Here is a 15,581-nt window from a genome sequence, read left to right on the forward strand (position 1 = left end):
AGACAAAGATCTAAAAAAAAAAATCGCGACGTCATATCCTTGTGCTAACAAAACTTATTACTCGCATAATCACTTCCAGAGTTTTTACTTTATTATTACGACAGTAGAACAACATAATTGGTTTATACAAGAAGTCAAAACAAAAATACATATTGGTATAGGAAATGGTTGCAAAATCCACCAAGTAACAGAAACAACAATTAATGAAAGATGATTTTGGTAGAGGATAAGTTTTATCCACAAACATCAACAACAAACAAATAAGCAACAGCAGAAGCAGTTCTTTTGTCTCCTTGACCAGAGATGATGTTACAATTGTGTCGAGAGACCCACACACACACACCATTTACGGGTCTGCAAGCAATTTAGAACCTGGATAAGAGAACAACCTTACAGTGTTTCCATAAGTTAACTCCGCGAGCTCTTCTTTCTTCATGTTTGACAGGTTTGCAACATAATCTAGTACCTGTTAACCACGGAAAGGATCAGACAAGAAATGTGTAATCTAACCAGAAGAAACAAGAAACAATATCATACAGCAAGAATGTTTGCAGGCTCATTGAGAGTTGGTTTTGGATCCGATGAACTCTCATCGGCTTTTGGTAGTCCGTCAGGTGAATCTGTCTCCAATAAGAATCTATCGGAAGGAATCTACACAAGACCGGGAAACAAATCAGAACTTTCGTTATCCAGAAGTTGTATAGTTATAGAGGAAAAATAACAAACCGATTTCAAAGTGTTCTTTGCGATTTTCTCATCAATGTAAGTGAACCAGCCAGAAAGGGAGAAGTATGCACCAAGCTCAGCAAGTTTAGGAACAACTTCAGCAGAACCATTGAATGAATGAAGAATCACGCCCGCGGGAAAAGGCCCTACAGATCTGCATATATTGAGATTTTTTTTAAGGCATATAGAAAGGAAGAAGACAAAACATAATGGGTTTCTCCCTTGAAAATCTTCGTAAATACAACTTGTAGAAATATATTTGTATAGATACCTCATTATCTCGAGGAGATCATCGAATGCATCGATGCAATGAACAGCTACTGGTTTGTTCAGTTCTTTGGCAAGTTCAAGCTGTGGGCGAAACACGACAAGCTGGTCTGAGTAATCAATTCCTGCTGCTAAGGGGCTTTTGTCCAACCCAATCTGCGAAAAAAACATCATTTCTTATGAAGATGTAATTATAATGAGATCTCAGATAAAAAAAGGTTCCAATATACTCTCCAGTAATATTACACTAAAATCTACAGCTTCGCAGTTTATACTTACTTAATCAAACTCATTGAACCAACAAAAGTTAACAATCCAGTATTCATTAAAAAAAAAAAAATTAGTTTAGATGAATCGAGAGATAATATAAAGACTAACTTCTCCAACCGCAGCCGTAGGAGTAGTCTCAAAGAACTTCCTCAATGTTTTAAGCCAATGAGGACTCCTATCTGCAATAAACCTGAAAAACCGAAAAACATAGAAAAGAGAAAATAATAAGCTTTGATCTGAAACTTTTTGCATTAATTGAAGATCATCTGCATATAAAATCCATACCAAGGATGAAGTCCAAAGCAAGGAACAACAGAAGGATACATCTCTCCCATCCCTTTCACCAAGTCCCAGTCTTTCTGGATCCATAAACAAAACCCATTAAAAACATGTGTAATAGTGACCGAATGATCAGGAAAATGTGGAAAATACCTCAGAGGTTCCATTGACTGCGAAATTGGTAACACCGACAGCTAAAGCAGCAGATATGAGCTCAGAGGCTTTGTCGATGACCCTCTTGTCCTGAAGGTGACAATGAGCATCAAACAACTTCATTATCACCGTGAGGTTCTTGGACCTGAGAGATCTCTGTGGCTTCTTTCTTCTCTTCTGAGGTTCTTAAATTATCTGGAGATTCTTATCATATATATATATATATATAACAGATGGGTTATGTACCAATGTTTATAGCTTAACCCCAAAGATATGGTTTCATCATATGATCAGACCAAGGCGTTGACTTTTGAGATAGTTTGAGGTTTAAAAGACGCTACGAAACTCTGATCTGGATTAACTTGAAACTGAAGACTGCAATGGTAAACAAATACTTTTCGTAAGAGTATTCACGTAATATATTAGAGTAAGGAATAAAACAAAAGAGACTAAAATAAGAGTTACCACCCTATCCTATCTGTGATAAGCATACAAAAACATACATTGTCCTGCAGATACAGCATAACCCTCCCTTTCAAGGACATTGTCCCCTGCACTTCTGCTTCCAATTTCACCCTGAGAACATGTACGAAGTAAATTGCAGAGAACTAAATTTCCAATTAAAAGATATGCATGATCTTTATTGATGTCTTTAACTCACTCCAAGATTTGTACACGTAGAAATGGATCCACTATTAAACTAAGAGATAGCTTTTAAAGTTAAACTTATCAACTTGCTAAAAGTCCATACACAAACTATAATTGTATCAAAGATGCACCATTGAGAGGAATTTCAAACTTATGAGGAATTAAATTTGCTGAGAAAAGCAAAACTGTATGGATACACATACACCTAACTGTAACTGTACCATGTATTCACCTATTTCCTGTAAACTATAAGTGATTTCAGAAATAATCCTCACATGTAATAATGCTGTAACATTGAAAATGACATTTGATGACAGGAAGAATGCTATATCAAATTTCAACGATAAGTGAAAAAAAAAAATAGACACGCAGGGACATTACCAAAAGTAATTGCATCGTCTGCAGATGTGCTGTAACATAAAATAGAATGCCAACGGAGACCAAAGCTGCAGACTGAAGAATATTTGAAGATAGCATGTTTTGTTTTTTTTTTGGGTCACGAATAAGAGATAGCTAAACTCCATGGATTCTGCAGAGATAACTGAAATCAATGGATTCTGCTAGGAGCAAGACATATGTGAGGTAGAAAAGATAACTATTCCAAAGATTCAAAGGGGATATATGTCTTTACTTTTAGCATATGTAAGTAAATTGCATAGCAAATCAAACAACTTCTACTTTCAGTAATTGCTTGTGGAGAACTAAAATACTTTCAATAAGTGAAACACCACAGCAATCTGTACCTGTAGAAGTGTTGGTATCTCAAACTCAGCATATTGAAGCTTGGTATCGAAAGTGTTTCTGGTTGACTCGCTATCAACAAAAGTAGTAGTAATTCATAATCTGAGCCCACGACCACTAAATAGTCAAGAAAATGAAGCAACTGAACTTGTACCTTTGCAATATCAGGTTCTTCAGTACGAAGCTGCCAGACCAAGCATCAAACCTACCGTGGTGCTCTCATGGTCCTATAAGACCAATGAAAGGATGCAATTAAGGCAAATAGAGAGTAGTCAAGAATGTGTCTGAATTTATCAAATGGAAAAAATCACTTTAATATAAGAAGAATATGAAAGTTGTTGCATCTATTTGCAGATTAAAACGATTCTATAATGTGATAACAAAGGCTGATAATGAAAAACGACCACATTTATCAAATGAGGCAGACATTAGTCTTAATTTATTAAAGGAGTCCAATGTTGCAATTCCTAAATTCATATCTCCACTCTAAGCCACATGTGGTCACAACTAGAGATGACATGTGCTAATCCAAAAATCCAAAAACATACATTGTGAGATCATGCATGTGTCCCAGTTTGGTGTTTTCTCTCATCTCATGATGCAAAAGTAAGATAAGAGACACTAAAACACAAACCTGAAGCAGAGCCAGTCCAGCAACAACATTATAATGAAACTCTGGCCAGGTCTCAAAATCAGCAATAGCATTATATTTGCAACCAAATACATACACAGAGATTGTTCCGCATCACACTCCTAAAGTTTTTGTTCCCAAATTTGCTTTGAAATAGAGATCGGATAGCTGAACTCAAAGACCCATATCTAAGTCTTTGCTCACTTGTCGCTTCAATCACTCAGATTCGTCTTCTGAGAAATTTTCTTCTTTCAGAGCTCACTGTCGTCGCCATCGGGTTCCATCGGAGACCTCTAAAGAGCAAAACGACAAACGATAACAAGCAAAACGCAAATAACATATATTTGTTGTGAAAACTTAGAAACTTTATTAATCACTGGAATGTATATATAGAGTACATAGGGAATCTAGGTTAAGTACAATGCCCTGATGGGCCTAATGGGCCGGTATAAGAGTCCATATATGATATGTGTTATAACAATATTGATGTTAATAATGTAGAGCTAGGAGCAATGCTACTATTTTCACTAAATTAAGACCAAAACGGCAATCCAATAACAAATAAAACGCAGCGGAAGAAAAAATAAAAATAATAATAAAAAAATAGCTCACTCGCGAAAAAATCGCGCTAGACCGCGTTTTGGCAAAATACAAACAAAATTGAAAGGAACACCTTTCGATTTTGGGTCCACGCGCTCAACGCTCCTCGGGTGCGACTGGGAGATTGAAATAGTAAGTTTGATTTGTGACCGTTAGATCAATTGAAAAGTAACCGTTGGATTGGAAACTTAATATAATCTCACGGTAAGTTTGCTTTTGACCGTGGACTAGCTTTAATCGAAATAATCCCGTCCCTACATTTTCTTAAGTTTACGGTCAAACCTTTTTTATTCACTTTTACTTCCATATACTCATTTTCATCGAAATAATCCCACCTATTAGTAATGTAAAATTTTTTTTTTCCCTCTACGAAAATTGATGACAATATCCGCTCTTTCTTTGACTCTGATCACAGAAGAAAGTTTGAGTTTTCGAGAAAGACGATGCAAAAGAACACATGGCTGCTCGTTTTTTTAAAAAAAAAAAAAACAGAAACACACATTTTTAAAAATAATTAAGCCAACAAGTTGATTTGCACGTTTTATTTTGACTGGTGAAAAATATTTAAAAGCTATCGCGTTTTCTAAGTGTATGTATTAATTCTTTTATTATGGTTGCGTAAGTGTTTTTGGTTAACATTTGCGAGTTCACGTGGGAAAGTTGCTTTCGATAGTACCAAACCATCGATAGAACGAGCAAAAAATCAGAATAACTAACCAACAAAATGTTGAAAATGTGCAATATTATGTGTATATTATGTGCTTAAATTTCTTATCTTACATCAAGATATCAAACCATGGACTATCAGGTGTCTTTGCCTCAATCCACCACCACCACATGTCTCTCGTTCAAGGTTCATCGCCAGCAGCCGGAGCTGGTAACTCCGGCTAAGCTAACACCACGAGAACTCAAACCTCTTTCCGACATTGACGACCAACAAGGGTTAAGATTTCAACTTCCGGTTATCTTTTTCTACAGACCTAACCTTACAAGTAATCTTGATCCGGTCCAAGTGATTAGGAGAGCCCTCGCGGAGACGCTGGTTTACTATTACCCGTTCGCTGGGAAGGTCCAAACCGGAAACTCGCGGTGGACTGTACCGGAGAAGGCGCTTTGTTCATTGAAGCCGATGCTGACGTGGCGTTTGCTGAGTTAGAGGAAGCAAACTCTCTTCTTCCTCCTTTCCCTTGCTTAGAAGAGCTTCTCTATGACGTACAAGGCTCCAGTGATTTGCTTAACACTCCTTTGCTTCTCGTCCAGGTATTGTATTGTGACATATTACTACTATCATTTCAATTTATGTATTTATTCTTTTTAAAAATCAGCTGAACAGAGAGCTCGGCTTGCGTGTAGGTCACGCGTCTTAATTGCGGTGGATTTATCTTTGCCCTCCGTTTCAACCACACCATGACCGATGGAGCCGGCCTGTCCCTCTTTCTGAAATCACTCTGCGAGTTAGCGTGCGGGTTACGAGCACCCTCGGTTCCACCCGTGTGGGACCGACATCTACTGACAGCGAGTGTCTCCGACCGTGTGACCCACACGCACCGCGAGTACGACGCTAAAGTAATGGAACCTGAAGCAGTAGTTAATGTCGGAGAATGTTTGGTTAGTCGGTCTTTCTTTTTTGGTGCGGACGAGATCGCCGCTATACGGAGACTCCTCCTCCCGCCTAATCTCCACAACACCACTTTTGAAGTGCTGACTTCCTTTTTGTGGCGTTGCCGGACCGTTGCGTTGAATCCTGAACCCAACACCGAGATGCGTATGACTTGCATTGTCAACTCGCGTTCCAAACTTAGCAACCCACCGTTACCATCAGGTTACTACGGAAATGCTTTTGCCATTCCTGTGGCGATAGCGACCGCAAAAGATCTGATAGAGAAACCGCTTGAGTTTGCTTTGAGGTTGATACAAGAGGCCAAGTCGAGCGTGACAGAAGACTACATCCGGTCCGTGACGGCCTTAATGGCAACTAGAGGCCGGCCTATGTTTGTGACTGCTGGGAACTTCATAGTGTCAGATTTGAGACATTTTGATTTAGGCAAAGTTGATTTCGGGCCGTGGCGTACGCCGGTGTATGGTGGAACCGCTAAGGCCGGTATCGATGTTTTTCCTGGAGTGAGTTTTTATGTGCCGTTGACGAATAAAAAGGGAGAGACGGGAATCGACGTGGCGATTAGCTTGCCGGTTCCTGCCATGAAGAGATTTGCGGAAGAGCTAAACCGTGTGTTAAAACGTCCAACATGTGTGTGACGGATGAACCAAATAAATCTAAACCAAAATTGTGGTCTATTCACCTTTGTGTGCCACGTATACGTGATAGGGTATCGATCTAAACCAAAATTTGAAACATCCTTTCAACGATTAATTAATATAGATCGAGGTTGCGAACATATCATAAAATGAAAAAAAATATATATTGAAAACAGTGAAAAGGCAAGCCAATGATCCATTACACGATTTGCAGATAATAATCGAATGAAGACACTAACTTTACCTACAAACTTACAAAGTAACTGAAAATGTTAAGCTTTGGAGTTGGATCCATTACACGATTGCAAAGAAAACATGACCAGAAGCAGAAACGTACACGTTACTGACTTACTGTTTATAGTTTTGTCACTAGTCTAATTTCCTTCTATACTCCTATTCCATTTCTTTTTATTAGCAGTATATTTTCTCATTATATTAAAAAGTTCATCCGAAATCTATAGTAGATTACACGAAGGATAGTAAATTAATGTATAGAAATATCATATACTCATTCAGGACCCACTACAAAACTCATATATAGTAGAGTGAGAATTTTAAAAAGGTACGTACGAGACTTCAAAACAAAGTAGACATAGTTTCTGAAACTCTCTATCGGTCGTCGGAATTAATTGAATTCAAACAAATGTTCTGAGTATAATTAAACAAAACGCTAAGTGTTTGCTAATAGTTACATAGTATATGAATTGTCTTGTTATTCACGTATTCACTTATACATGCACACCACCGAATGAAACACGGTGAAGAATATTGACACCACGTTGCATGCATGGACAAACGTGACAAGTGTACAGAAGTATATACACTTCACAAAAGTTAGCGACCGTTAATTAAATCAACGAATGATCTAGCAAATTGTAAGGAAAAAATACACATATTCATAAAATTTCACCCAAAAAAAAAAACATCTAATCGAGTCTAATATACATATTTAGTCTCATACATTTCCCTCTAGAGGAGCAATTAGCAACAATGGAGATCATCACAGTCTTCTTCCTCATCATCATCTCCCTCTCCTTGTCCATTTTCCTTAAACTCATCTTCTTTTCCCCAACCCACAAACTCCCGCCGGGTCCACCGCGTTTTCCGGTCATCGGAAACATCATCTGGCTCAAGAAGAACAGCTTCTCCGATTTCCAAGGCGTTCTTCGTGACTTAGCTTCCCGTCACGGACCAATCATAACCCTCCACGTAGGCTCCAAACCTTCGATCTGGGTCACCGACAGATCACTCGCTCACGAGGCCCTTGTCCAGAACGGCGCCGTTTTCGCCGACCGTCCTCTCGCTCTCCCCACCACCAGAGTAATCACAAGCAACCAACACGACATCCACTCCTCCGTCTACGGCCCTCTCTGGAGAACCCTTCGCCGGAATCTCACCTCCGAAATCCTCCAACCGGCGCGTGTGAAAGCCCACGCGCCGTCGAGAAAATGGGCTCTCGAGATTCTCGTCGATCTACTCGAGTCGGAGCAGAGAGGGAAAGGGCATGTCTCGGATGCCTTGGGTCATCTCCGTCACGCGATGTTCTGTTTGTTGGCTCTGATGTGTTTCGGCGAGAAACTGAAGAGAGAAGAAATCAGAGAAATCGAAGAAGCTCAGTACCAAATGCTCATAAGCTACACCAAATTCAGCGTCCTCAACATCTTCCCAAGCGTGACCAAGTTCTTACTCCGACGAAAATGGAAAGAATTTTTCGATCTGCGGAAATCTCAGGAGAACGTTATACTCCGATTCGTGAACGCCAGAAGCAGAGAAAAAGCCGGAGATGTTCTCTGTTACGTCGATACGCTGCTGGGTCTAGAGATTCCGACGGAGGAGGAAGAGGGGAAGAAGAGGAAACTGAGTGAATCGGAGATCGTGAGTCTGTGCTCGGAGTTTCTAAACGCAGCGACGGATCCGACGGCGACGGCGATGCAGTGGATCATGGCGATCATGGTGAAATACCCAGAGATACAGAGGAAGGTATACGAGGAGATGAAGAGTGTTTTAGCCGGAGAAGAAGAGATAAGAGAAGAGGATTTGGGGAAGCTGAGTTATCTCAAAGCTGTGATCTTGGAGTCTCTAAGAAGACACCCTCCTGGTCACTACTTATCTTACCATAAAGTCACAAAGGATACAGTTTTAGGTGAATTCCTCGTTCCTCGCCAAGGTAAATTAGACATGCATATACACTAGAGCCAAGTAACGTAACCATGCATGCACAAACAAATTTTGAAAATTTGAAGATAAGCTGGCAAGAAGTTGTAGACTTCATGTTTAATTAGTTGAAAAGCTTTTGAAAAACATAACTTTAACCAATTAAATTAAGTCCAATAATGAATGTAGTATCTGATTTGTGTTGGAGTAGGTACAATAAATTTCATGGTAGGAGAAATGGGCCGAGACCCGAAAATATGGGAGGATCCTTTGACCTTCAAGCCGGAAAGATTTCTAGAGAACGGGGAAGCACATGGCTTTGATATGACCGGAACTCGTGAGATCAAGATGATGCCGTTTGGAGCGGGACGAAGGATGTGTCCTGGTTACAGCCTTTCGCTGCTTCACCTCGAATATTTCGTGGCCAATTTGGTCTGGAAATTCGAGTGGAAATGTGTGGAAGGTGAAGAGGTTGATCTATCCGAGAAGCAACAGTTCATCACAATGGTCATGAAAACCCCTTTCAAGGCTAATATGTATCCAAGGAGAAAGTGATTTGCCTTTTGCTTCATTACATTTTCAATAGCCCATTGGGCTTGTTAGTCATCTGTATATATCATCAACTACTTGTCTCATGTGTGCTAAAACCAATTTGGGCCGTAAATGGGCTTCAATAATATATATTATCAATCAGTAGGAAGAAAGTCACATTTCTTATGTTTTTAGTGTCTTCCCTTTAAATCATCATCATTTTCATGGCAGAGAAGAAGAACAATTGCAAACCGAAACCCTAAAAATTCGAAATTAGCTAAGAGAAAATGGAAGGATCGAAGCAGCAGCAGATTTTGCTTCAAATGCAGCAGCAACAACAGCTGCAGCAGCGTCAACAACAGCTCTTTCTGATGCAGCATCTGCAGAAACAGCAGCAACAGGCGGCGATGTCGAGGTTTCCGTCGAATATCGACGCTCATCTCCGTCCTCTGGGATTAATCCCGAACCGACCCGTTAACCCGTCTCTTCAGAACGCAATCCCTAACCCTAGTTCTGCCCCTAATTTGCTTCAACACACCAATAACTTTCAGCAAGAGCAGCAGAGTGTGCCTAGTCAGCAGAAGACGATGATGATGATGCAGCAGCAGCAGCAACAACAACAACAACAACAACAGAAATCGATGGTGATGATGCAGCAACAACAACATCAACAGCAGAATTCGATGCGTCCATTGAATCAATTGGAGTTACAGTTCGCTTACCAAGACGCGTGGCGTGTCTGCCATCCTGATTTCAAGCGACCTTTCGCTTCTCTCGAAGACGCCTGTGAAAGGTTTGTTTTTAATTCACAAATTTTATCATATATCTTCGTATAATTTAATTCATTTCTGCCTTCAGTGAATTTCTGGTATAGTTATCTCTTGAAAAGATTGTTTTTGATTGATCTCTGGTAGTACTTAGCTTTCTGTAGAGGAATATCCAACTAGACTTCTCATCTTTAATCATAAAGGCCAATGCTTTTTTCTTTTATTTTTTAGAGTGTTGCTTTTCTTCACCCTTTTGTAGAAAAGTATATTATAATATGTTTTCTTCAACTGTTATCATCTCTGTGTAGATCCTAAAGTCCAGCATCGTAGAAAAAGTTTTCTATTTTAGTACCGTGTGATATGATATTGTGTCAGTTGATCCATATAGTTTTCGTTCCCAAGATTTTCTCATGCATCAGATCTCCTTATTCACTTTCTTTAAATGCTTATATGAATTGTTTGTTCTCTTGCTGAATTCAAATGTAGTATCGTCTCCATGGTAATCTCTTATCAAGTTTTCTATTTCTCTGTTCTCTTACAATCTATTGCAGATTGTTACCTTATCACGTCGTGGCAGATTACGAAGCAGAAGAGGACGACAGAATCCTCGATTCAGACACAACAAGCGAGACGCTATCACGAAATCAGCAATGGGACAACAACATTGCAGCCAAAGTCGCAGAATTCACGGCGACATTTGAGAAGCAAGCCCAAGCTTTCAACATAATAACTCAAAAGAGAAAGGGTGGAGAGCTCAGATCGGAGGAAAGGTTGATGGTTGAGCAAGCTTTGCTCCAAGACGAGAGAAAAGCATGTGTTGATGTGAAATCAGAGTTGGATAGAGAGATGAAGGCTCAGGAGGCGAGGTTAAGAATGGTGGCTTTGGCTCAAGCAGGACAAGTGAAGGCAGAGTCACTCCAATCTCATACCGAGATGATGGCTCGCAATCCGCTGAGAGCTAATGCGATTGGGAATCATGGAGAACAAAGACGTAACATGAACCCTGATGAGATGATGATGATGATGATGCATGGATGGGGGAATAATAGTAATAATAATAGTCAGAGAGAGGACAAGGAACCAGTAGAAGATTTCTTGAATGATGAAGAAAATGAAAATGGAGAAACTGGTGAACATGGGAACTGGCGAGGAAATGGGGAGTTTGATTTGAATACTCGGTAAATGGAACAAAGAGATTATATTTTTTCCTTTTTTTCTTTTTCTTTTTTGGTGATCCAAATACTTGCAGAATGCGATGGTTTGTAGTTAAAACTTGAAAGGTAGTGAGAGTACTGAGAGATAAGGTGTTCTTCTCGACTTTGGTTACAGTAAAAAGAAAATGACGCTGATCAAGTTAGTTCAACTACGTGCCGTTTCTTTTGTAGTATAATACATTGATCAGGACGATATTGAGCAGGAAATAAAAACCAGGTTCAAAGAGGTATGTATTGTGCCCATTCTCACCAACAGGTGCATCAACGAATATCATTTTATTTTAGCTGCGGCTGGACCATATACAATAATCCGCAACACACTTTCTTTCCTTATATTCCAAGAAGGATCTCTTACGGTTTCCAAACGATACAATATATAAAAAACTCTTATTAATTATGCACACTGATGTGTGTATATACCTTACATTAGCATATATGTCTTTTTTTTTTTTTTTTTTTTTTTTGACAACACATTAGCATATATGTCTATAAACAGAAAAAATATGAAATAAATCAGTGAAAGTAACCTTTATGTTGTGGACGTCTCTTAGCCTATGTCTTCCTCTACGTGGCACATGACAGGTTGTTCATGTGTCAGTCTCACAAAAAAGAAAACGTGAGCAGTAGTTTTAGCTCAATGAAATAGTAAGGAAATAAAACAATTTCTTTTTTTTTTTCGTTAAAACAACTTTGTTTAAATCATAATGATCAGAGAAAATTCACTTCGCCATAACTATCTAATGATATATGAATTTAGTTTAGATTTAAAAATAATGTTAAGTGTGACCTGAAACCTGCTGAAAATTGACACTCATTTGCCATCTTTTTGTTTTTGTTTTTAATCAAAACAACATAGGATTCTTACTTCAACGTATAGTCGAACTTAAAATCTAAGACACACCATCATGTTGGCTTCGATTTTAAAGCGTTACAGACTTGGTGTCTAAAACTCTAGATCATATGTTTGATATGAATTTTTGCCCATATATATTTGATCATTGATTAAGTTATCTATTTGACAATTAAGATCAGGGAACGAGTGGGAATTATAACAATATATCTCTCAAAAAATTAAGAGAAAATGGATAGTATAATATAATTTGTCTTTGTTTATTAATAGTACTTTTAAAGATAAATTTCTATATCTATTAAATTTGAAATTGTTTAGTTCTACTAATTAAAAATTGAAAACATGCAACTCAATAATATCAGTTGTCATTAAAAAAAGAAGATTATCAATTGCCAATTGTTTAGTCCGGGATAACAATAGGTATTCTGCTTCAAATAGGAAAGAAAATAAATCTTAAGAAAACGACATTAAGTGCGATTTTCTTAACACGCATTTGGTGCCGTTTCGGTTTAGAAACAAGGAAGTCGTATGCAAGAATATGACTATATTTAATGTCATTTAAGAACAATTAAGTCGTAATCGTATATAAGACTGACAGTCCATTAAAGGCACTTTTATACTTCAAAACTTCATAAATCTTACAACAATTTGTTTTTCTTGTCTAATCTTACAACAAATCTTACGAAAGCACACTACAACCTAAAAGTTTTATCTTGAAAAAAAAAAAACTCAAACATACTAATTTTATTTCAAAGACTTGGACAACATAAGTGTTCAGCTCTTTCCATCGTAGATGTTACAAGTTATAACACACACTACAAATCTTATGAAAAGTATTGTTATCCTTAGTTCTTACTATTGGTTACCACTCATGCATACGAATTCACCAACTAAAACTATTTTTTTAACTGTCGCATGTCAGTTTTGTAAACAACATAATTAACTAGAAACGATCTAATCTGTTACTAACTTATCTCGTGTTTAATTAGCTCAACAAAATCCATTATTTGTATTTAAAACAATATCTTGTGGGAGGTAAAAAGAGTAAGTTCTTGGTCTTGGAGTTGGGAAAAAGAAGAGGAGAGAAACAGATGCCAAACTATAGTGGCATCCTCTGCTCTCCTTATCTCTTAAACACAGTTCGATATCACTTCTCTCATTGGACCTCTCTCTATCTCACTCCCTCGTGTTTATATACTGTATATATATATTGTATCTCTCAGAATCTCCTTTGTTTCCACAAATTGTCTGTAACTATATCACAAAAAAGACCAATCCTTTTTTTCTTTTCTTTTTCAAATCCCCATTAAAAACCTTACCTACCCATGAAGTAAAGTAAACTCCTTACATATATCCAAAGAGACTTTTTTTTTAATTTCTCAACTTCATCAGTCTCTCGTCACAAAGAAGGAAAGATGAAGAGAGGACATGGAGAAACGTGGGGCCCAGTACCACCACAACCATCGACTGGTTCTGGTGAAGGTCCTTCAATGGCGGATAACAAGGGGAAGATGGCGGATGACAGCAACATGGATGAGCTTCTTGCTGTTCTTGGCTACAAGGTTCGATCTTCTGAAATGGCTGAAGTAGCACAGAAGCTTGAGCAGCTTGAGATGGTGTTGTCTAATGATGATGTTGGTGGGTCTACTGTCTTGAACGACACTGTTCACTATAACCCATCTGATCTCTCTAGCTGGGTCGAGAGCATGCTTTCCGAGCTAAACAACCCGGCGTCTTCGGATCTTGACCCGACCCGAATTTGCGAGGACAGATCGGAATACGACGATCTGAGAGCAATTCCGGGACTTTCGGCGTTCCCGAAGGAGGAGGAGGAAGGCGTTGACGAGGAAGCTTGCAGCAAGAGGATCCGACTCGGATCCTGGTCCGATTCGGCGGGCGAGTTAACTCGGCCTGTGGTGCTCGTTGACTCACAGGAGACCGGGGTGAGACTCGTCCACGCGCTGGTGGCGTGCGCTGAGGCGATTCAGCGAGAGGATCTTAACTTAGCCGACGCGCTAGTGAAGCGCGTGGGAACACTCGCGGCTTCTCAAGCTGGGGCCATGGGGAAAGTCGCTACGTATTTCGCCCAAGGCCTGGCTCGTCGGATTTATCGTCGCGCTTACACGACGGAGACGGACATCTCCGGGGTGGGTCCCTCCTTCGAAGAGGTTTTGCAGATGCATTTCTACGAGTCTTGCCCTTACCTGAAATTCGCTCATTTCACGGCGAATCAAGCGATCCTCGAAGCTATCACGACGGCGCGTAGAGTTCACGTAATCGATCTTGGGCTTAACCAGGGGATGCAGTGGCCGGCTTTGATGCAAGCCCTAGCGGTAAGATCCGGCGGACCTCCGTCGTTTCGTCTCACCGGAATCGGACCTCCGCAGACGGAGAATTCGGATTCGCTTCAGCAATTGGGTTGGAAGTTAGCTCAATTCGCTCAAGCTATAGGCGTCGAATTCGAATTCAAGGGATTAGCCGCCGAGAGTTTATCGGATCTAAAACCCGAAATGTTTGAGACCCGACCCGAATCAGAAACCGTAGTGGTCAATTCGGTATTCGAGCTCCACCGGCTTTTAGCCAGTCCCGGCTCAATCGACAAGCTTCTTGCCACCGTAAAGGCTGTGAAGCCGAGCATCGTTACGGTGGTGGAGCAGGAAGCGAATCACAACGGGATCGTCTTCCTGGATAGGTTCAACGAAGCGCTTCACTACTACTCGAGCTTGTTCGACTCGCTAGAAGACAGTTACAGCTTACCGAGTCAAGACCGAGTCATGTCGGAGGTGTACTTAGGGAGACAGATTCTCAATGTGGTGGCGGCGGAAGGATCCGATCGGGTCGAACGACATGAGACGCTGGCACAGTGGAGAATCCGGATGGGATCAGCCGGGTTTGACCCGGTTTCTCTCGGATCCAGCGCGTTTAAACAGGCGAGCATGCTCTTGTCTCTCTTCGCCGGCGGAGATGGATACAGAGTGGAAGAAAAAGACGGTTGCTTAATGCTGGGATGGCAGACGCGACCACTCATCACCACGTCGGCGTGGAAACTCGCCGGAGCCGATGAGTCACGGCGGCGGTAGAGACGACGTCGCTCGCTCGAAACCGGGAAAATAAGGACGAAATGTTAAAAAAAATTAGGAAAAGGGACCGTAACTTAAGTTATGTTTTACTGTTTAACCCGAGGTTTTTGCGTGTTTAACCGTTTTGCCTAAAAGTTCACATCTTTATCTTTTTGGACCTACGTAGTTGTGCTTCCTCGTAGAAAGTGGAGAGAACGAGTAAAACCTTGTATCGTAGCTCGAGCTAGTCGTTTTTTTTCAAGGTTTTTCAATAAATGGAAGGATAACGATTCTGTATGTTTTTATTTCACACAATATACATACATATTGCTAAACATTTATTAAATTGATCACTGTGATATTTTCAATTTTGGACAGTTTCGGTGATAACATGGGGGGTGAACGTGAGCGTTTCTGAAAAGGCGGATCCAAAAC

General features: G+C 39.9%; 5 protein-coding genes across 6 annotated transcripts; 4 read left to right on the forward strand and 1 right to left on the reverse strand.

Moving 5' to 3' along the window:
- Positions 1-126: 126 nt before the first annotated feature.
- LOC18024954 (uncharacterized metal-dependent hydrolase YabD) lies at positions 127-1,888 on the reverse strand. Its single transcript, XM_006408233.2, has 7 exons — positions 1,696-1,888; positions 1,549-1,622; positions 1,372-1,453; positions 998-1,149; positions 727-880; positions 538-651; positions 127-466 (listed from the first exon to the last, which is right to left on the reverse strand). Exons 1-7 carry the CDS (start codon positions 1,816-1,818, stop codon positions 347-349), a joined length of 819 nt encoding a protein of 272 aa, XP_006408296.1. The 5' UTR covers positions 1,819-1,888; the 3' UTR covers positions 127-346.
- Positions 1,889-5,111: 3,223 nt separating this feature from the next.
- Positions 5,112-6,571, forward strand: LOC18024955 ((Z)-3-hexen-1-ol acetyltransferase). Its single transcript, XM_024159533.1, is given in 3 exon segments — positions 5,112-5,379; positions 5,382-5,575; positions 5,669-6,571. Coding segments are annotated over 3 exon segments (1,365 nt in total).
- Positions 6,572-7,496: 925 nt separating this feature from the next.
- On the forward strand, positions 7,497-9,420 carry LOC18024956 (cytochrome P450 89A9). 2 transcript variants are annotated; one of them, XM_006408236.2, is made up of 2 exons: positions 7,497-8,738; positions 8,937-9,420. In XM_006408236.2, exons 1-2 carry the CDS (start codon positions 7,562-7,564, stop codon positions 9,278-9,280), a joined length of 1,521 nt encoding a protein of 506 aa, XP_006408299.1. In that variant the 5' UTR covers positions 7,497-7,561; the 3' UTR covers positions 9,281-9,420. The 2 variants fall into 2 exon arrangements, with proteins under 2 accessions (XP_006408299.1, XP_024015710.1); XM_024159942.1 differs by having other exon boundaries at positions 7,497-8,714.
- A 38-nt stretch (positions 9,421-9,458) lies between these two features.
- On the forward strand, positions 9,459-11,383 carry LOC18024957 (putative mediator of RNA polymerase II transcription subunit 26). The gene is made up of 2 exons (XM_006408237.2): positions 9,459-10,049; positions 10,575-11,383. Exons 1-2 carry the CDS (start codon positions 9,544-9,546, stop codon positions 11,203-11,205), a joined length of 1,137 nt encoding a protein of 378 aa, XP_006408300.1. The 5' UTR covers positions 9,459-9,543; the 3' UTR covers positions 11,206-11,383.
- A 1,965-nt stretch (positions 11,384-13,348) lies between these two features.
- LOC18024958 (DELLA protein RGL2) lies at positions 13,349-15,422 on the forward strand. The gene has a single exon (XM_006408238.2). The coding sequence runs from the start codon at positions 13,503-13,505 to the stop codon at positions 15,165-15,167; it is 1,665 nt and encodes a 554-aa protein (XP_006408301.1). The 5' UTR covers positions 13,349-13,502; the 3' UTR covers positions 15,168-15,422.
- Positions 15,423-15,581: the final 159 nt, after the last annotated feature.

Source organism: Eutrema salsugineum, unplaced genomic scaffold (genome assembly GCF_000478725.1).
Source record: "Eutrema salsugineum unplaced genomic scaffold, Eutsalg1_0 scaffold_13, whole genome shotgun sequence".
In the NCBI taxonomy this organism is placed as follows: domain Eukaryota; kingdom Viridiplantae; phylum Streptophyta; class Magnoliopsida; order Brassicales; family Brassicaceae; genus Eutrema; species Eutrema salsugineum.